The sequence below is a fragment of the Diplotaxodon limnothrissa genome, linkage group LG3 (genome assembly GCF_057381915.1).
Source record: "Diplotaxodon limnothrissa isolate DT_005_m linkage group LG3, D_limnothrissa_male_GT1.1, whole genome shotgun sequence".
Lineage (NCBI taxonomy): Eukaryota > Metazoa > Chordata > Actinopteri > Cichliformes > Cichlidae > Diplotaxodon > Diplotaxodon limnothrissa.
Genome location: NC_140598.1, coordinates 23,156,373 through 23,178,252, shown reverse-complemented (window position 1 = coordinate 23,178,252; position 21,880 = coordinate 23,156,373). Strand labels below are relative to the sequence as shown.

The 21,880-nt window shown below is 41.0% G+C and overlaps 2 protein-coding genes across 2 annotated transcripts; one reads left to right on the top strand and one right to left on the bottom strand.

Annotated features, from left to right (window-relative positions):
- Window positions 1–4,575: 4,575 nt before the first annotated feature.
- LOC146635009 (uncharacterized) lies at window positions 4,576–9,674 on the bottom strand. Its single transcript, XM_085344799.1, has 2 exons — window positions 9,657–9,674; window positions 4,576–5,871 (listed from the first exon to the last, which is right to left on the bottom strand). The coding sequence occupies exons 1-2, from the start codon at window positions 9,672–9,674 to the stop codon at window positions 4,576–4,578; spliced, it is 1,314 nt and encodes a 437-aa protein (XP_085200925.1).
- A 4,901-nt stretch (window positions 9,675–14,575) lies between these two features.
- Window positions 14,576–19,231, top strand: cnga1b (cyclic nucleotide gated channel subunit alpha 1b). The gene is made up of 14 exons (XM_085344529.1): window positions 14,576–14,685; window positions 15,190–15,255; window positions 15,343–15,405; window positions 15,511–15,633; window positions 15,764–15,868; window positions 16,067–16,173; window positions 16,277–16,451; window positions 16,776–16,912; window positions 17,005–17,177; window positions 17,471–17,596; window positions 17,878–18,030; window positions 18,121–18,352; window positions 18,737–18,912; window positions 19,001–19,231. Exons 1-14 carry the CDS (start codon window positions 14,576–14,578, stop codon window positions 19,229–19,231), a joined length of 1,977 nt encoding a protein of 658 aa, XP_085200655.1.
- The last annotated feature ends 2,649 nt before the right edge of the window (window positions 19,232–21,880 follow it).

Below are 21,880 nucleotides of genomic sequence, written 5' to 3'. Positions count from 1 at the left end.
ATTCTTACCCCGCTCTATGTTCCTATTAAATTGTTCCATTGTATAATAATTACTGTCCTTTAACATTTTGGTAAAAAAAAATTACAGTCAGGATCATACCCCAGTGTCTGCGTTTTTCTTGATTAGGTATTCATTAACATACACATTCGTTCCTTTCAACTTTCTTCCTTGCTTCAGTAGCTCTTTTTTCTGCTTCCTATTAACAAATCTTATAATAATGGCAGGTTTTTGGTGGAGCCTGGCTGTGGCCTGCTGGCTGATGGTGCAGCCTGGCTGTGGCCTGCTGGCTGATGGTGCAGCCTGGCTGTGGCCTGCTGGCTTTGGGTGTTCTGAATCTGTTCCTAACAGATCGCTACGCATCGATCGACTGTACACATATCCAACTTCTTTAAACATGCCATGAGGTTGATATATGCATCGGAGGAACTCAGAATTCAGTATCTTGCCCAAGGATCCTTTCTCATGTGTAGCGAGTAAAAGCCACCGAGTAACCGCTAAGGGCCTCTATACTACTTGTGCAAACTTTCAGGCCCAAAGCTCTTACAGGAACGAGCCCAGAATAAACGGGACAAGAGGGTCAATATCAGTCAGATATGTTAAAATTTATTATTTTAAAAGAACACAAAGGGTTTGCAAAAGGCCTAAAACATTAAAATGGAAAAGGTCACTAACGACCACAAGATAGTCTTATTGGTGCAACCTGCCAGCAATGCAACTATCACCTGAGGGCTTGCTCTCCCTCGGCGGTCCCAGATGCTCATTGCTTTAAAAGAAAATAAATCCACCGCAAATAAATACAAGCCCAACAGAACACTTATCGCATGCACTAAGTGTTTTAGTTCAGGCAATAATCGGTGGCACTAAAATCACTCTTAATAAAACGTATTCACTGCAAATCCACACGGAGCACCTCTAAAAAGACCTAATTCCCCTAAGGTAAGAGCCCAGCTCAGGGATTGCACATTGCCCGACTAATATTGCACCAGCCCAGTAGAAATAAAAACAAACCCGGCATAAAAAACAGTTTTAAAAGGTGACCATGGTCTCAAACCAACTTGAGAGAAAAACGCAACAAAAAGGAGAAGGAGGAAAAAAACAGTGACAAATTCACATGTGCAGCCTGTCCTGCAGGAGGCAGTACAATATAAATTAGATTATAGTGCATAAATATACTTTTTTTTAAAACGTCAAATATATTAAGTTAACATACCTCCAGCAGACAGCTGTGTTTGCTGCACACCTGGCTTGTCTTCTAAAATCACTACTAGAAACAAAATACAATAAACATCAAATACATTTCAACAAATTTTAAAAAGCACTAACAATGGCTGAGCGTAACTGTGCGGACATATTTTACCTCCACAAACAGCTGAGACGTGGTTTGCGATACATGTGGCAAAAAAGTCAGGTGTTGTAGCCACACTTGCCAACCTTGAGACCTCAGAATTAGGGAGACAATTCAAAAGGGCTGTTTTGGGGTGATAAATACATTTTACAGTGTTTCTTTATCGGATAAAATACGTTAAATGTCACCGTTATTATTGGCCGGCCCGGAAACAGCGGGGTGTCCAAATTCAGAGGCTGCTTCCACCTGAGGACCGGCCTTCGCGGTCTAAAGAAAGCCGGGTAGTACGTCACGAGCTCCCTCGGTGGAGTGAAACTCTGCCGTCTGCTCCTTGCTATCTAAAATATAACCGGGCACTGACGTAAACTCTCGACCTTCTCACACTTCTGTTTAATCAGTTTTCTGTTTGACGTTTATTCAGCTGTGTGAAAACCCCGGAGGAACCCTCCCGAGGGATTAATAAAGTTAAATTTAATCTAATCTAATAATTTTATTCTCTGCCAAACCGATTTACTCACGCACAAATAAAACACTGAAAAAGCCAAACAAGAACATTTTATTGTTATCAAAGTGACTCATATATCATGTTTAACTCGAGTAGTGAAAGACCGCGGGGATTTGAAGACGATGTGTCGGCTCAGATATTTGAAGTTTCCACAGCTACATTCTCACCTGAAAATATGTTAAAGGTTTTTTTGCGACCCAGAAAGAGAAATAAGAGTAATATTAAAACTAAGCAGCTGCCGCCATTGTTGGAAACTGGAATTGGCTGGGCCGCGCTATGAATTCTGTGATATGGTTTTTCAACTTTGTTGTCCGGGTGGGAAATCAGGAGATTTTCGGGAGGGGCACTGAAATTCGGGATTCTCCCGGAAAAATCGGGAGGGTTGGCATGTATGGTTGTGGCAACATCACCAACCTTGTCAAACACCTCAGAGTAAATCATGTCACAGAATATGACGAGCGTATGTTGAGGCGAACTGAAGAGGAGGACAGGGACTTAACTTAGCAAACTTACTTACAAACTTAGCACTAAAAAAGTAGACCATTTTGGCCGGTTTTGGAGCAGTCTGGGGGGATGGTGACCTTTGAATGACCTATAAAATAAAGTTTAATATCTCAGAAACTGTAGCAGCACAAACGCTCATTTTACCTGCACAAATCTGCACAAACGTAGCACTAACCGCTCCGCCTATTTGCCTTTACGTTTCAAGTGGCTGGGGGGTCAGCTTCACTCTGCTCAGATTTTTCAAACTCGAGGGGTACAAAATGCAACACAAAAACTGACACGCGTGGTTTTATTCACGAGCCAAACGCGTTTTTGCGACGCAAATCTGCTTGCAAATTTTCGCGGGACCCGCAAGCACGGCTCATCACGCTCCTACATTTACTTTACATGTAAACAAAACACAAGAAACAAAAGATGCTGGGGGTTGGGTTTGAGGTTATGACTATTGTTGTCATTATTTTTGTGCCTCAATAATGCTATGCTTTTTATTAAAAAGTGTTATAAAGTTATATAGTGTAGTATTAAGTGGACACAGCCTGAAAAATAAAGGCATGAGACCACGTGTCCTTGAGAAGTAGAAAGCTGCAGACTCTCGCTCATGTTTGCCTGGGAAAATATAGATAAGAGGGAACATTGTCTGTGGAAATTTACTGGAATGCTGTTGTTTAGACTAAAATGAGAGAGCTTCTCTAATAAAACTGTTAGGGGCACACCACAATTTTCAGATCCGCGGCAGCGTGTCATGCAGGACGCATCTCCCTTCTAGAAGTAATAAAGTCTTAAATGGTCTACTGACCAGTGTTTTGTCTTCTATTGGATGCCTCTGAGGAATCAAAAGAACTCGGTAAAGTGTTGATATTTATACTATCTCAGCAGAAGTTTTCTACTTATGCCAAAACATTTCTTCCTGTTAAAAGGGAGTTTTTCCTTCCCGCAGTGTTTTACCTTTACAATATAAAAAACTGACTGGAATAAAATGCTTTGGTCACACATCTGAACGTTGTGTGGACACACGAGGGGAAAGGATGTCGCGGTTTTCCAAGATCACATCAGAAGGCCTCATGCTTTTAATGATAAGTTATCTCAATGTCATAGATCTGAATTCTAGACGATTCTATGAGCAAGAAACGATGCCCTTACACCGAGTTACAGAAATGTTTGTTCAGAAGAAATAAGAGTCCAAGCATTCCTGAACATAGTATTTGTTTATTTATATTTAGGAGATTCACTGAAAACAGATGAACAGATGGGATACAAAGAAAGTGAGTGGGAGGGGTCACCCATCCTTCTACTCACTGATCAATAAATACTTTTTATTTATGCAAGAAACAAACAGCATTGTAACAGTGCATGTTAGAAATGACTGGACAGCAGCCAATAAGGAAAAAACTTAAACGCAAGATCCTAAAATTATTATTATTATTATCAACATTGCTGTAAGTTAACAAAACCCTGACAAACATCAGCAGTCAGTATTTTCACGTCACTGACAGCAGAAGTTAGGTCCTCTCTGAGTCCTAATGACAAATCAAATCATTTTCAGTAACTGTATCAACAACGAACACTTCGGTCGGCCATGTTTGGACCTCCAAAAACAGTTTAAACAAACACATCAGTTTGTGTAAAACTTTGTTAACATCAAAGTAACTTTACAAAGTCTGCAACATCTGCAACTTTAGCTGCCTCAAAACGAAGTTCTATTGATGCAACAGAAACACAATAATGATGTAGGCCTGAACGATGTGCCTAAAACAACTCGCATCCATGTTTCAAAGAAAAGTACATAGCAAGTGTCATATAATGAAAACCTCAAGAAAATGATGTTTCTGTCACAACAAAACTCACAGTAATAAACAAATAAAATATTCTTAGAAAGACAAACTGCTTCATTTAAAAGAAATCTGTTGGTTCAAACAAACCTGCCATTTTTAACAATCGTATGTATGACATATAAAAGACAGCACTTTGGAAAGCTGTAGTTAAGTAATTATAGATCGATGTATGATGATATTTATAGAATTAATTCGTTTTTTAATGAAATAAAGCACCCAACAACAAAAACATCTTTTAAAACAAGCAAACAGGAAAGACGAAGTATGTTGACATAACAACTGCATAATGAAGGTTTGTTTACAGCGTTTTTACACTTTCAGGTTGTATTTTCAGTGAGAGTACAGCAGTGACTTTGTATTCCTTCAAATCTTTTTCTGCAAAGTTCACATTATTGCTGTTTCTGTCGGTGGATCCTTTTATGATAATTTAATGCACTGCGAGAAGTGAAGACCTTCCCGCACTGCTCGCAGGAGAAAAGCATGTCTTTTGTGTGGCGGTTCCTGTGCACCTTTAAAGTACCTATTTGAGTGAAACTCTTCCCACACTCCCCACAGCTGTACGGTCTCGTTCCAGTGTGGATGCGTTCATGTACTGTGCGCTTAGTCTGTGAACTAAAAGTCTTGTCGCAGTGTCTGCACTTGTATGGTTTTTCTCCAGTGTGAATACGTGTGTGGTGTCTCAGGTCTTGCCTCAAGGTGAATCTTCTCCCACACTGGTCACATCTGTGTGATTTCTCTCCGGTATGCATAACAACATGCCTTCTAAGGTTAGATGATGAAGAGAAATCTTTACCGCACTCCTCACAGGTGAAAATCATTTCTTTTGTGTGGATGTTCCTGTGCACCTTTAAAGTACCTATTTGAGTGAAACTCTTCCCACACTCCTCACAGCTGTACGGTCTCGTTCCAGTGTGGATGCGTTCATGTACTGTGCACTGAGTCTGTGAACTAAAAGTCTTGTCGCAGTGTCTGCACTTGTATGGTTTTTCTCCAGTGTGAATACGTGTGTGGCGTCTCAGGTTTTCCCTCAAGGTGAATCTTCTCCCACACTGGTCACATCTGTGTGATTTCTCTCCGGTATGCATAACAACATGCCTTCTAAGGTTAGATGATGAAGAGAAATCTTTACCGCACTGCTCACAGGAGAAAATCATTTCTTTTGTGTGGATGTTCTTGTGGCGCTTTAAATAATATAGTCGAGTGAAACTCTTCCCACACTCCTCACAGCTGAACGGTTTCACCCCAGTGTGGATGCGCTGGTGATAGACAAGACTCGAAAGCCATGAAAAACTTTTCCCGCACTCACTGCAGCTGTAGGGCTTTTCTCCTGTGTGAACCCTCTGATGATGCTTTAATTCTCCTTGGGTCACAAACCCTTTGTCACATTGCTGACAATGGTGCGGTCTCTCTCCAGTGTGATACCGTTGAATGTGAGTCGATAAGTTTCTCAATGAGATAAATTCACTGCCGCACTCCTGACACATATGTGGTTTTTCTCCACTGTGCGTTTTCTTATGAACATTTAGCGTGCGTACTGTTTTGTATGTTTTCTCACACTGATCACAGCTGTACAGTCTTTCTTCAGTGTGACTTTTTTGATGACTCTTTAGTTGCTTCAGGTTGTGGAAAGCCTTCTGGCATTGCTGACATCTGTGTTTTTTCCGCATTTCTTTGCCGGTCTTGTCCTAATTCAACAGAAAAACAAAAACAGATTATAACTCAGGTACTGGCAACATGGTGACACTTCCAGAAGTCAGCAGGGCTCTAGACTAACTTTTTCCCATGGTTGCACTGGTGCGCCAGCACCATTGGCGGAGCGGGGGGTGGCTTACTGGGCTTAAGCCCGGGTTGTTTTTTCAGAAACCCGGGGTCTTTTGGAGTGTGCGACCAACTGTTCGGGTAACAAAAAAAAAAAATCTCTGCAACTCTCCGTGTGGTCAACAACAGACACACATTTTGCCCCTATCATGGACTAAACGAATCAGAGATAGTCAGGGGCGGGACCTCTCTGATTGGCCATGGTCCAGTTGAAAGTGCAGGTGGAAGAGAGAGGTGAGTAGCTTGAATAAAGCGATATCAATTCATTAACGGATTCCACACAAAGACGTAAACACAGAGTGGACGCATCAGAATCAGCTTTGTCTTTCTTGGCTTTCTCACCCGACGGCCCGTAGACGGACACGCTTAGCGATCCTGATGTGTCCGGTCCACGCTGTGTTTACGTCTTTTTTGCGCTGATTCTGAGCTGCAGGTTTTGCCTCTCTCCAACCAAAATTTGCAGAGCCAGCAGCAAAAGAAGCAGCAAACTGCGCTTCACATTTGATCAATGTCGTCATGAATTCCCTCTGACTTTTGCTGTTTTGCTTCCGCCACGATAAAAATCACACTTCCTGCACAGCTCTCTCTCTGTGTGTACTTCAGGAACAGTTTCCAATCTCAAATCTCTGTTTTCTGCATTATTTGTTTGCTTATTACCCACCAGTCTACTGTTGTTTACAGCGCTGTCTTTTTCTTTTTTCACTTCAATGACCTCGGACAAGAAAGCCTAATTTCTGCTGTTCAATACTGAAGAAATTTAAACTTCTTAAAATTATGCAAAATTGCAGAATATTTTTAAGGTTATCTGCTATAAAAAGCCAGACCAGGAAAATCTCCTTCATGTTTTTCTGTGTTTTATTCTCAGTTACTTTCACACAAAGGCATCTGCTGTGATGTTCACAATTCTGATGAAGTCTCATTATAATATTTCTGACTGTCTGAGGCTAAATTGAATCAAATCAGGACTTTGAAAACCAGAATCGAATGGATTATAGAAATCAGTGATGATACCCAGCCCTATGAGCAGCCTAGGCCTGACAGAAGTGGATGTAGCTGTGGGTAATAAGAAAAGATGAAAAGAACGATTGATAACTTTTTTGTTAAGTTAAGGCCTGATCTGTCTGAAATTCATAGCCAGTGCTCTGACATGGTGCCATCAATCTTTGAATGCTGAAAAAGCACAGTGTATCCAGGAAACACATTATATGCTGCGATAAATGCCCAAGTGTCCCCTCTCCCCACTGCCTTTCAGCAGCATGCAGCAGCAAACAGGTCGTCAGAGGAGCCGAGATGATGATTAAGTTTAACATTTTCTACAATATTGACAAAGCACTTTAAGCACAAGATTGTTAGTTAATAATTTAGAAATTTTATATATTATGCTTTGGATGTTGTTCAATATATTTCTATGCAAATCAAGAGGAATTTCAATACACAGCAGTATATTCACAGTTGAAACCAGATATTTACATACACTTTAGTGAAAAAACATTAAAAAAAAAACATAAAAACATTTTTTTACTGTTAAACATCAATTTAGAGTAAACTTTTGTTTTAGATAAATAAATATTGAAATATCTTTTGAATTAGTTAAATGTCAGAATAAAGAGAGACAGAGCTTCTATTTTAATCACTTTCATCATATTTAGGAGTACATATACACTAAGTTTATTGTTAATTAATAAGAAAACTCCAGACGACTCCATTCTGAGCTGAAGAAGCTTCTGATAGGTTAGTAGAGTCCATGTGAGTAAATTGGTGGCACAGCTGTGGATGCATATAAGGCAAAACACAGAGCCTGTTTCTTTGACATGGGAAAATTAAGAGATGTCAACCAAAACACCAGGAAAAGGATTGTGGAGCTCCATGAGTGTGGCTCAAGTTTTGAATACAATTTGGTGCCATTTACAATTAAGAAATACAGATAGTTTCTCTCTTTACTCTTAAAGTTAACAAATATGTTCAGTTCTGGTTGAATTGGGGTTTAGTCCTCGCGTCTTGATACAGCCCTGATTTTGTTCTGCCTTGCTGCTTAATTAAAAACACTAGTTTAAGGTGTCCTGCATATGTGATATATATTTTCTTCTTATATGAAGCTATTCTTTTTCAAACAAAACTCAAAACACGGCCTAACAAACCTTAAACTTCACAGCATGCTTTTTCAATCTTTTGTAATGATGATTAACTAACAATCTTGTGAACACAAAGTTCTTTATTTGGAGCACAGATCTACAAGAAAGATAAGTTACTGAAAAAGTGCTCGAGCTTAAAGTGCTTTGGCAATGTTAAACTTAATCATCATCATCTTTGCTGCTACCTGCCGCTGAAAGGCAGTGAGGAGAGGGGACACTTGGGCAGTGCATTTATCACGACATATAATTTTGTTTTTGGATACGCAGTGCTTTTTCAGCGTTCAAAGCTTAATGGCTCCGTGTCAGAGCACTGGCTATGAATTTCAGACAGATCAGGCCTTAACTTAACGAAAAAGTGATCTTTTCATCCTTACCCAGAGCTACATCCACTTCTGTTGGGTGAGAATCGTTACTGATTTCTATAATCCATTCAATTCAGGTTCACAAGGTCCCGATGCGATTCGGTTCAATTTTAAAATCAGACAGTCAGAAGTATTATAGTTCTGATCATTTATCAGTACTGACACTGTGAGACTTCATCAGAGGTGTGAGCATCACAGCAGATGTCTGTGTGTCAAAGTAACTGAGGACAAAACAAAAAAACATGAAGGAGATTTTCCTGACTTTTTATAGCAGATAACCTTAAAAATATTCTGCAGTAGAACAAAAACTGAAGAAACAGGAAAGGTGAGTAAAAGGTTTCTACTAAACATCTAAAATGCTCGGCTGTGTTTGATCATATATACTTTAAGATCAGTAAATATCCAAATGAAATGCTGTCAAAACAAGTCATCTATGTTTTATTATTCCCAGAAACACTCGTGTCCAAAATGACACCCTTCAGCTAACTGCTGTTTGGAAATCACATTGTTGGCGCAAAATATATTGTATGCTGTCAAACTGTTTCTCTGGCATTTTTCATAGATTTGACTAAAGAAATGAAAACAAATGATGTTTATGGAACATCCCTGTATTACCTCCTTATTTTATGCTTGAATGATTCACAGGCTAGAGTTACACGACTTAAACTGCCATTAGTGTTATTATTTAATTTGTTCTAATCTTTATTTGTCCTGGTTTTAAACTCTTTCCCTGCAGGCACACTGAAAATGGTGTTGGCTATTTTGCCTGGTAAGAGTACTGAGTGTGCAATGTTGTTTAATTAGTGTGTTATTAGTCAGTTATCAGAGACATTACAGAAAGTTTCCCAGATAAAAGTCGAGTGATACTCCTGATTCATTGCTAATCAGTATATGTTACAAACTCTCCATCGTCCAGCCCTACAAACAAGTCTCAGGTCCAGAGCACGCTCCACTGAGAAAAGCTGTTCTGTTATTTATTTCATGTGAAAATACAAATCATGAAGCCACTAATTCTTCAAACTCCAAGTCTAGATTTTGTCTCGCTTCTCTCAGGCTCAGCAAGCAGCAGCGCTTCGTCATGTGGTTTCTTTTCGTACGCTGCCGTGCTTAACTTAGAAAATGCTCCTTTTTTTATTTACAGCAATTATTTCTAGGCACCTTTTCGGGTGAAGCCATCCTGCTGCTTCTGTTCCCTCAGTGGTCCTGACCTCCGCCAACCTTCCTCTCCTCCCCAGGTATGTCACCTCCACCTGTGAGCTGCGAAATAAAAGACGAGACACGGGTTTTGTACATCGTTTAGATGAAACGTTAACATGTGACTGAAGTGCAAAGTTACAACTTTTATTTAAGGCGTTTACTTAAACTGTGACATGAGGCGTCTCTCATTGTCAGAGGCTCATAAGTCACTGGATAGCTGACAGCAGTCTAATGCTGAGGCGAAGCCTGTTCACCTGGTATGTCATGATACAGGCAGCAGGTAAAAACCCTTTGTACTTGTAGCTGTTCACTGTGGTTTTAAACACCCACAGGTCATTTAATCTGGAACGCATCAGCCGGTGAGTCGGTGAACTTGTAGCTTTGTTAGGGAAACCACAGCCTGTAAGCAGTTAACTGCAGCCAGCTTCTAAAAAACACCAGCTAATGTTCCCGCTCCTCTAAGGGTCAGAGGTCACAGCGGCCCACGCGCGCGCGCACACACACACACACACACTCGTTTTCATATCTTAGTGAGGACATCTTATTCACATGATGCTAACTGTAACCCTGACACTAAAACCACATTTTGAGCCTCAAAAATAACTTCAAACTCGTGCGGACAGACACGTTGTCCCCGTTAGTGACTGTTGGTCCCCACAAGTATGTTAGCATGACAATTTTCTCCCCCCGGAGCGCTTTTTCCTTACAAACGCGGCACTATTTAACGCGACAGGTTTTTTTTCTTCCACCAGAGAAATAAAAGAACACGTTTCTCGCCTGAGCTGAGTCTGACGTGTGTGTGTGACCGGGGGGACCGGGGGCGCTGAACTTACCTGCGGCTCAGCGCGAGGATGCTCCGCTGAAGTCGATGGATAGTGTATCCTTCCGCGGGGCTGTGAGGCTTCGGAGCGCGCGTGGAAGTTTGTGTCGATGACGAATTTAGCTACGTTAACGGTCTCGCGAGTTGGTCGTACCACGTGACTCATTTAAGAAACTGAAGATTAAAGACTTTTAATGGAAGGACGGAGAATTAGAGCCGCGGTGATACAACTTATTTTAGGAATAACGTGGTTCTACTGAACTCTTCGTCTGGCTGAGATCGCAGTTTTGTTCACTACGTTTTAGGTAAGTTTATAAAGAGTTTTACAAAAAGATGACCTGAAACAGAAATGTTAGAAAGTTTCTCTCAGACGTGAAAAATAAATTCTGAAGTCTTTTATTCATGCTCGGGGACATTTCGTCCAAACAGACATTCAAATATACGATTGTTATTTTGTATCCAAAAAAACAGAAGAAAATAGGTCAAAATTATTCAACAGGATTGAAAATCTTTTTTAAAAGCTTGAGAAAAAAACTAGATCAGGGGAAAAAGCCTCTTCTTCCTCTTTTCTTGCCACCATAGCTCAGTGGTTTTGTGTTTTTCTAATGGTGTGAGTATTTCTGACAGCCCCGTATCACAGCTCAATGTGAAATAGCCACAATAAACTGGCTTCATCACAGTGAAATCACACACACATGAAAGCATCACACACACCGACAGCATCCTTTGTCATCATTACTGATGGGACCTGTGCAACAGTGTGAGGGACTGGTGTACATATTTACTGAACGGCTGCCAAAACAGTGGAAGAAGTTCACTTCATGCACATCAGCACTAATCAGAAATGTCAGATAATGTAAAACACAATAAATCAGTAACTGTGGGGTTGTTGTTAAAAACAGTTTCAATGTCAGGTTAAACTTTCAAAAATCTATAAAAGGTCTGCAGGGCAGTGGATCTGTGTCTTTTCGTGATCTGACACCTGAATACTGAGCTGCTGTGCTTCACCTTTGCAGTAACACCACATCCAGCTGATCGTGGAACATCAAAGAGGACTTGTTGCAGTGGTTTCAACCTGTCACAGCATCCGAGCTGAATTCTCAACTGCTTTACTCACTGATCACAAATCACTCATTGGTTCAAAGTAGAGCAGTTACAGAAGCATCCAGCAGAGGGCAGCAGATGAGGGGGGAGTCACAGACACAGGATCCACACAGCTCATCACTCCGAGCATGTGTGTGAATGTAAAAGCCCCACAAGGGACAAAGTTTGGAAATTAGCAATAGCCATAAACTCTCTGTTGAAATGACAGAGCAGGTAATACCAGGTCCAGGTTTCCCTCTTTCAAATGTAATTGCAAATTAAACAGGAGCTTTAGGATCATGAGCGCAGGGCGATAAATCCCAGTTTAAAATGAAAAACTGCATCTGCAGCCACGTGTTTCTGGATTGTGGCCACTTTTGGAACAGCAGGAAGTTTATAAGAAATAGTTTATAAACATGGTCCTATTATCAGCTCTCAAATTTTGAGCAAGACTCCAAAGATTTTCTTCAAAGTCAAAGTGTTAATGTCAATGTCTTCAATGAATCTGAGGCGACTGGTGCATAAGCGGTTAAAGTGGAATTAAAATAACTGCCTAAAACTGCCGAGGTGCTCGCTGAGGCCAGAAATGGTCTCAGAGGAAGAAGAAGCCGTTCTTCAGGAAGGGAATCGGGGAGAAGAGGCTGAGATGTCCCACCATCCACCATCTAATACCATCTGGAAAGAGCCTGCTTGGCAACAGCTTCGTTTTTCAGCTGTGATCCCAAACACACCGCCAGTGCAGTGAAAGCATGGATAGAAAACACTATCATAGGATTGGCCTCCACTCAACAGTGTGGGATCATCATGATAAAGAAAGGCTGCCAACATCCAAAGAAAAGCTTCAAGAAGCCTGTTACTGAAGACTGTGGTGGAGATTATGTCACACATGTGTTCATTTTCCTAGTGCAATACAAAGGGATGAAGATTCAGCCCTGCAGAGCCGATGGTACTTCACTCACACATGAATTATAGTCTTTGTGTGGTGACAGTAAAGGTAACAGTGCTGCAAACACACACACACACACGGACTAATTCCCAATAAGCCAATCAGAGCTGCCCGCTAAAGGCTGCTGTGTGTTATTAAGGCTACACTGCTGACTCAGGAGGATCAGAGGAAAACCAGCACGGCTCTTTCTAATCTGCTCTTCCTCACTTTTCACTACTGCAATCACTACTTTCACACCACTCCTCACACTCTTTCTGTCCCCTTTTTTCCTCCACCATATTTCATCCTTCTCTTTATTTCCTCCTTCCTGTAATGCTGTTATACATTCTTCTGTTTCTCATTTAGCCGTTTCTTTCCTTTCTAATCGCTTCATTGATTAACTCCTCCTTCTGTGACACATTTCACTTCTTCTCCTTCTTTCCTAGCTTCCTGTTTGTCTAACTTGAACTCCTCCGTTGCATCACATTCACTTTTACATGCTGTTTTACGTCTTTGCTCAACACTGAAACAAATATTAAAGTTGTCGAGGTGGAGTTGTATATTTTCATGTGTAACCACATGGTAGTAGTTTCATTCCCCACCTCTGAGTGCAGGCGTACGTAAGACACACAGTATCATCCCTCCTCTAATCTCTTTATCCTGGTCAGGGTGACTGAGGAGACTCGTCTGCTGGACCCTCCGAACGCTCCACTCCTTCCATCCCTCCGTCCCTTTTCTCCTTTTTTCCTTCTAGACTCTAAACCAGTGAGGATTTAAAGGGTCCCAGCTTCCACAGGAGTGCGTTTATGGGAGGTTACTCCTCTGTTTCCATGGAGATGAGTTTGATGGGCTGCTGGTGGATCTAGGCCACATAACCACGGGTGTTGGATTATCAGCTGGTGAGTAAGGAGATAATGGACTGAGGGTAGAAGGCCGCACATTATGCAAGACATTTTTTAAACATCATACACGTTTTCGTTCAATAGAATTGATAACAATAAAAATGGAAACGTGAGGGAACAATGTAGGTTTATTTGGTCCAATGTTGATAGTGGATATGTTGTATACTCATGTGTGTATGATCTTAATTTACCTGTTGCTTTTGTTTAAACTCTTGGTGACCCCACACTACAGCACAAAAACCTGCGTGTTACCAAAGGGTCTTTATTTACCTGAATCTTCATAAAACGTTACTAATCAGTTCTTAAGAAAGAACCGGTAATAATCTCTAATAAAAACAGTTTATGTTCCCGGGTTCAGGTCCATAAAGCAGCCAGTTTGGCTCCTAGTTAGCCACACATGGCCTACTTAGATGATAAGGTGTCAACAACAAAATCTGTCTTACCCTTATATTGCAAAATATGGCTCATACAGGTGTTGGCACTGCCTCAAAAATGCCATTGAGCTGCCAGCTTTGGATCCTGTGTAGGTCCTATGTGGTTCGACCAGTTAGGGCCAAACAACGCCTGGTAATGAAACGTCTTTCTAAAAACCATCCTTTCCACCCGGGTCTCCTTTAGTCTCATAGTCTTTGTAAAGCTCTAACCGTTAGTAATTATTCATGAAAAGAATGTTTAATAAGCTAAAATAAGACAATTTCGTGTTGTTTAAATACAATTATTTTAATACCATTTTGGGTCAAAGAAAATTTGTCAGACAACTAACTTTGTGCTGCAAACATGGTGCAGCGGGCCTACTAAATGTGGATCACAGAGGGATGCCAGAGGCTAATCAGTTCGGGTACCGATGACCACGTTATTGTCAGGTCTAAAGTTTTTAGCAAGGCTTGTATTTCTTTAGGCCCAGGAAGATTTTTAACATCAGCACTGAACAGCTGGGAAAGCAAACTTGTAATGATGTTGCATAAAGACAGTATTTTATGACATCGTGGTACCCGGTTGGACACATCCAAGTGTTCAAATAAAATGCCATCATGCTAAACTCACCGTGGATATGTCCTGACTGTATGACATTCTGTGTTGCAAAGGTTTCACCAAAATTCATTTTTTTCTCCCTTTCTGGACATAAATTAGCCAAAAGAAAAACATCTCCATGGCCAAGGTAGCACCGTTACTCCCACACCAAGTCTCCAGATTAACTCCACCCTCCATAGTTCTACAAGATATGGACGAGGAGCCAGGTGAAGTCGGTGCACAGGACAGGTGAGTATCATACAAATGTGACTCAAAAACTGTAATGAAAGTGATGATTGTGAGCCACCTGTGGGAAGTGTAGTTCAAGTGTGGCTCAGTGGGTCCTCGAAGAGGTTTTCGAATGGGTTTAAAATGATTCAGGGCCTCTTGCTAAATCTGTGTAGGCCATAGGACAGCAGGTTCATGGACTTATCGGGCTTGGGTACCAGCCAATGGCCTACCAGAGTTATATCCAAACAAACAACAAATAGTAACCTGAAAGACATTTGGACCAAAAATGTATTCACAGACAAATTTTCCAACAGGTTCTGGAGTCCTTTAGAGGATTTAGGTGCCCGTGGGCCTCGTGAAGAGACCCTAATGGACCTTTATCGTGATTCAGAGGCCATTAGCAGCTGCTGTAGTGTCTAAAGTTAAAGTTTCATAATTTCTTGAAGAATGACACCAGTTAGTGGCAACTGTTCAGGGTTATTGATGGATGGGAAGGTTAACGGATCATTTTCTTTGTTTCAGAGCCTCCCAAAAAGCTGGACCGGGGTTTCTCTTCAACGTCAATAACAGCAACAACAATGAAGAAGAGTAAGACACGCACACAGACTAAATACACTTACATGTAAAATGTATTGGCATATATAAACTTATCTCTTATATCCTGCTTTCCTGCAGGGAGGAGAAGAAGAAAAAGAAGAAGGAGAAGAAAGAAAAGAAAGAGAAAAAAGAGAAAAAGGAGTAAATTTGAGTCCATATCCAGATATATAGATTTTCACATAAATCTCAATATATTTCAACTTTAATGAACACTGAAAACTGCTTATTTGTAATTATCTCTCCTAGGAAAGAAAAAAAGGAGAAAAAAGAGAAGAAGGAGAAAAAGCAGAAAGAGAAAGAAGAAAAAGAGAAGGAGAAAGAAAAGGAGAAAGAAAAGGAGAAAGAAAAGGAGAAAGCCAAGGAGGCCCCGTATGTTTAGTTGATCTTCTTAAACAGAAACACTGGCTCTGTCTTGAAAAACTGATTTTATGAATGCTTGTGTAAGGCTGAAGTACACATGTGCTGCAAATACAAATTATATTTGGTTATGTGTTTGCAGTCCCAAGGAGATCACAGTGATTGATCCTGCAGGAAACATGTACTACTACTGGCTGGGTGTGATCACTATCCCTGTCATGTACAACTGGACCCTGATTATAGCCAGGTAACATGAAATCCACACTTTCTTACTAACAATGTGTTTGTGTCAGTGCTCTAAAGGCTTTGGTGCCCACAGCATCAGAAGAACAACAGCTTAATATCAACAATAAGTTCCCAGTGCCGTTAAATAAAAGCCAACAATGCCAGAGAGCTTGGTTACTTAAGTAACTACTGTGCTGAATGACATGCATGTCCATTTCAGGGCATGTTTCGAGGAGTTGCAGACTGACTACTTGATCTTTTGGTTCCTCCTGGACTTCCTGGCAGATCTCATCTACCTTGGTGACATGGTCTTCAGAACTAGGACCGGTCTGAACACACACACACAGATTGTTGTAGACGTTAATGTAAGCACACAAATATAATGGTACAAACACATACAAATTTTAAATGCTTGTTTATGTGATTGCAGGTTACCTGGAGCAGGGTTTGCTGGTGAAGGACGAGCTGAAGTTACGTGAACAGTACATGAAAAGCTTTCAGTTCAGACTGGACCTGGTGTCCATGATTCCCACTGACGTGTTCTACCTTGCCATCGGTGTCACCTACCCCGAGATCCGCCTCAACAAACTCTTCAGGTTTAACAGGTAAACAAGGGTTAATCACTGCTAACCAGTCTTTGGACTAAGTAGGAAGATATTTTTGAATTCCATGAATTTATGAACAACATTTCTTTACAGTTTAACTAAAAGTTGTTGTGATGTTTAACTCAAAGGTACAAATATGAATCTTTTCCTTTTCCTAAAAGTCAGAGATTTGATGATAAAATGAATAAGAATGATTTTCTAAGGATACTGAATACACACATAATGTCACAGAGGTTTTGGACTGTCTAACCCTCACTACTGCTATTCTGCAAACATAACTAAGAATTTCTCAGCAGTGACAAGAGTAACCTCCTATCATTTCAGGATGATGGAGTTCTTCCAGCGCACAGAAACCAGGACAAACTACCCCAACTTTCTGCGTATCTCCAACCTCGTCATGTACATCCTCATCATCATCCACTGGAATGCCTGTCTTTACTACTCTTTTTCCAAAGCCATCGGTGGGGTTGTTGGATTCATTCCTTATCTGGATTTAAGCCCCGAGGAAGCCCTGATAAAGGCTGTAACATATTAATCTGTCCTGTCCTTTCAGGTTTCGGTTCTGACAGGTTTGTGTATCCTGACCCGACCGATCCAGAGTTCGGTCGTCTGGTGAGGAAGTATGCCTACAGTATGTACTGGTCCACGTTAACACTCACCACCATTGGAGAAACACCACCACCTGTAGAGAACTCTGAGTACTTCTTCGTCGTCACAGACTTCCTGGTGGGTCCGGCCTAACTTTAGCTTTAGTATATGACTGTGTAGCATGTGGCTAAAAAAGCCCAAGCCTGAGAGCAGATGCGTTGTGGGGGATTTACCTGAAGAGGTTTGGTTGGTTTTGAAAGCTTAAACAGACAGATGGTAAGATGTTAGGCATAATTTGACAATATTTCTTTACTGATACAATACAGAGATTATAAAATAGAAAAATCTGCGTTTGCTTTCATGTTATTTATTTAATACTATATAAAACAACAATGAATAGATGTTTATGGATATCCTGTGCTTTTCTACAGGTGGGTGTGTTGATTTTTGCTACCATTGTCGGTAACGTTGGCTCCATGATCACCAACATGAATGCTGCCAGAGCTGACTTTCAGGCTCGCATTGATGCCATCAAACAGTACATGAGTTTCCGAAAGGTCAGTTAGTCTGTGATTTTTATCATAATGGTCCTTTAATAGTATTTGCATCTGAAATAAAATATTTTTTTACATAAATCTAATTGGAAAATCCCATTTGAGTTGCTTCAGCTTGTACATAACACCTGCTTCGCTTTTTTGTCTTTTTTTAATGACAAAAACGACTCTTACTTACCAGAAAACAGATTCTGTATCAATGCACCTGATGATCAGTACACCAGTAATGTAGCCCATCAAAGCACTGCTTGAGCCCTTCCCCCATACTTCTGTTTCCAACCCAGGTAACAAAAGACCTGGAGAAGCGAGTGATCAAGTGGTTTGACTTCCTGTGGACCAATAAGAAAGCAGTAGATGAGAGGGAAGTGTTGAAATACCTCCCTGACAAACTGAGAGCTGAGATCGCCATCAACGTCCACCTGGACACACTGAAGAAGGTCTTTGCACGCTCCTAAGCACCCCTCATAAATACAACAGAAATGTAAAAAGTCTAAGCATGAGGTCTTGTCCTCTGTGTGGTGTGGCAGGTCCGTATCTTTGCGGATTGCGAGGCTGGTCTGTTGGTGGAACTGGTGCTAAAACTACAGCCTCAGGTCTACAGTCCTGGAGACTACATCTGTAAGAAGGGTGATATTGGCAGAGAGATGTACATCATCAAGGAGGGAAAACTAGCTGTCGTTTCTGACGATGGTCTCAAGCAGTTTGTTGTTCTCAGCGACGGAAGCTACTTTGGCGAGATCAGCATTCTTGCTATCAAAGGTAAGCCTTATGACTTTATTAGCAAGCTAATCCTTTCGGTCACAATGGCAGTAACTAATGCTAGAATGATAATGTGCTAATGCTAGAATGATAATGTGCTAATGCTAGAATGATAATGTGCTAATGCTAGAATGATAATGTGCTAATGCTAGAAAACCAAAACCTTTGGACGAACTGTTTAAAAAGATTTTCCCAAATATGTACAAAACTTTAGAATGGGTTTTGCTATTGAGCCAAAGCTGGTTTAATATTTAATAAAAGTACGTTTGTTTCTGCAGAAAACTGGGGAAAAATGAAAATCCCATAAAATGTTATCGATGGATTGGGCGCTGTTTCCTTCTGACTGCTTCTGTTACCTAATCAGCCTCGCGTCTTCTCCAACAGGCAGTAAGGCAGGAAACAGGAGGACAGCTAATATCAGAAGCATCGGTTACTCCGACCTGTTCTGTCTTTCCAAAGACGACCTGATGGAAGCCCTGACAGAATATCCGGATGCTAAAGCTCTGCTCGAGGAGAAAGGAAGGCAGATTCTAATGAAGGATGGGCTGCTGGACCTCGAGGTACAGTCACATTATCTCGTTTAGAAACATTAGCAAACATCTAGTCTACAGAAATAAAAACTTTATTAAAACGAACTCTGTCCTCCAGGTGGCAGCGCAGGGCCCAGACCCCAAAGAGATCGAGGAGAAGGTGGACCGGATGACGAGCACCCTGGACTCCCTGCAGACCCGTTACGCCCGGCTGCTGGCCGAGCACGACGCCACTCACAGCAAGCTCAAACACAGAGTCACCCGGCTGGAGAAGAAGTTGGTGCCCCCACAAGCTGATCCGTCAGGTGAAGCTCCACCCCCAACACCTGAGATAGAGGCAACCAAATAAGAGGAGAAGTAAGGAGAAGACAACAAAGAAGAGGACTGGAGTGTTCGATTTTAGAGCTTGAGTCAGCTCGATGGGTGGAGATCAAGATGTTTGAACCTCAGGTGGAAAGTTGGAGGAGTTTCTGTTAAAGTTTTGAAGACAAATTGGAAAAAAGAGGACAAAATCTGTTTCTTGCATTCAGATTTATGTAACATCCCTTCACATAGGGATGGGTATCGAAAACCGGTTCTTGTTGAGAACCGGTTCCCACTGTTTCAATTCCTTGGAATCGTTTGCCATTTTTGCAAACGATTCCCTTATCGATTCCAGTCGCCCCGAATGACGTCACCACGTTGCGGAGCGTCATTTACCTGGCAGGAAACACGGCGCCTAAGCGGCTCAAACGCTCAAAAGTTTGATTATACTTTATGAGAACCGATGACAACAGGGCAACTTGCAAAGTAGATATTTCATTTAAGGGAGGAAACACTACGAATATGCAAAAGCATTTGCTCACAAAACACGCGATGACACGCGTTTTTAATTCCGCTCCGGACTCGTGACTCTCAACCCAGCAGCAGCGGTAACGTTTGCACGTCCTCTCCCGTTAATGCGGCAGGTAAATAATCAACTAACAGTGCATATTATGTTAGCGCAATCTGCCTTATTACAAGACCTGCCATTACTGTACATGTAGGTGACCATGATGAGAGAGACAGACAGAGTCTGGCTGGCGCTCGCTGGTAGTTCTCGCTGCAGTCTACCGGTAGCGTCTCCTTTCAGGCCAGGATAGACTAATGTCACCGAGCAGTGTCTAAGTTTGTGGTCAAAGGCTTGCACCCATTTGCCACAGCAGATGCCCCCGATTTTTGGTAAGTGAATGTGTTTAATTGTAGGCAGGGACATTACTGGATATTCTTGTGTAATTGCCACAGAACAATTTATGTTATACTTTGTTATTGCTACAGAAGAATGTTGCAGCTTTAAGGCAGGGATGACTCCTGGAGTTGCTTTCTCACTGCATATGCTTTATTTCACAATCAGATCGATTCGATAACAAAAACATACAGCAGCTCCTCTCCTACTCCTAGCCCTTCGCTGCGGTGGAAAAAAGAACGACTTCAATCCCCTTCAAGGAACATACGTACAAAATAGTTTTCCTGATACACCAATGGGGCGTTCAATGCCATCTTGTAAATATGAGTACTCTGGCAGAGTAACAGTTCAAATGAAAAATACACCAGAACAAACAAGCAAACAAAAAAAGAAGTGTGGGGTACCTTTGAACCAATGAACAAAGTATAACAATTTATACTTTTTAACATAACCCGACCCCGTCAATATGTGATATGTCTCACAAGAATATTTATTTTATTATTTTACATTTACAATTTTTTTTTCCTGGGGACCCTGTGACACCCCATTGAAGAGCCGTAGGCTGGATCTCTCAAGATCTCACTGTTGGGTTTGTAAGGCCATGTTACTCCTAAATTTCTATCTTGTTCAAAGAGAAGATATAAAACAAAGCTCTGAGCTAATCGACCTTAGTGTTCTCCTTTTTAAAAAAAAAAAAGAATCGATAAGAGAATCGATAAAGAATCGAATCGTTAAACAGAATCGAAAATGGAATCGGAATCGTTAAAATCTTATCAATACCCATCCCTACCTTCACATGACATCTTCTAGAGATAAACTTCTCTTCGTAAAGTATCGACCACCTGCTGGATTTGTGATGTCAGCACTTACAACTGGAAGTGGAGCTGACTCCAGATTACACTCAGAGAGCACAAGAAGGACAACTAGGCCTCAAAAGAAACTAATGTGACACCATGTAGTACTGTTTCCATGTTTAAGTTGTAAAACATTGTAACTGTAATGTATATAAATAATGAGCAGTAACTTCTCTGGATGTTACAGAGGTTGTTCATAGTTCAAGCTTTTGCTTTGCAGCAGTGACTCCTAAAGTGCGACGCAGTGCCTCCCAGTGACCCTTGAAAGAACTGCAATGTTCAATTTTGTAATTACAAAAACATTTTTTAAGAGATGATTTAAAAACAGCCATGGGATTTAAATTGCACCTAATATTTTGTCATTTACAGTTCAACTAAAGCAGTGGCTATCACACGGGAAAGGGATTTAAAGCTTTAAGGTGAATTTGGGGTGAGGTACAGATGATTTGAAGATCAGCCCAGTTTGTCCCAGGGAAAAACCCAACATTATTAAATGTGTACATACCAAAAATGGTCATACATATTGGTTTGTGAAGACTTTGCTGTTTTCTACCACAGCATACTATAATCCTTTCTGACTGTAATAAATACTGTCATTTACTAAATAAATATTTTTTATTCATTAAGACTTCAAAGTATCACCTCCCCCCATAAACACACTGGGAGCATGTTTACTCAGGTCAGAGTGGGAAGTAGGCGCCACACAATCAGAGTTGCCCCCTGCTGGCTATTAGAAGGAATGCAGGTTTAACACTTAAGCGTTGCATCATTTTTCATACTGGGCAGCTGCATCCATCTTCACATATACAGTCTGTGGTTAGCTGCTGCACACCTGAATAAACCCCAGACTCAAAGCATATAATGCTCTCTACATCCATCGCCTTTTTTATGCTGCGACTTGTGCTTTTTAAACTATGCAAAAAATATGAATGATAATTAT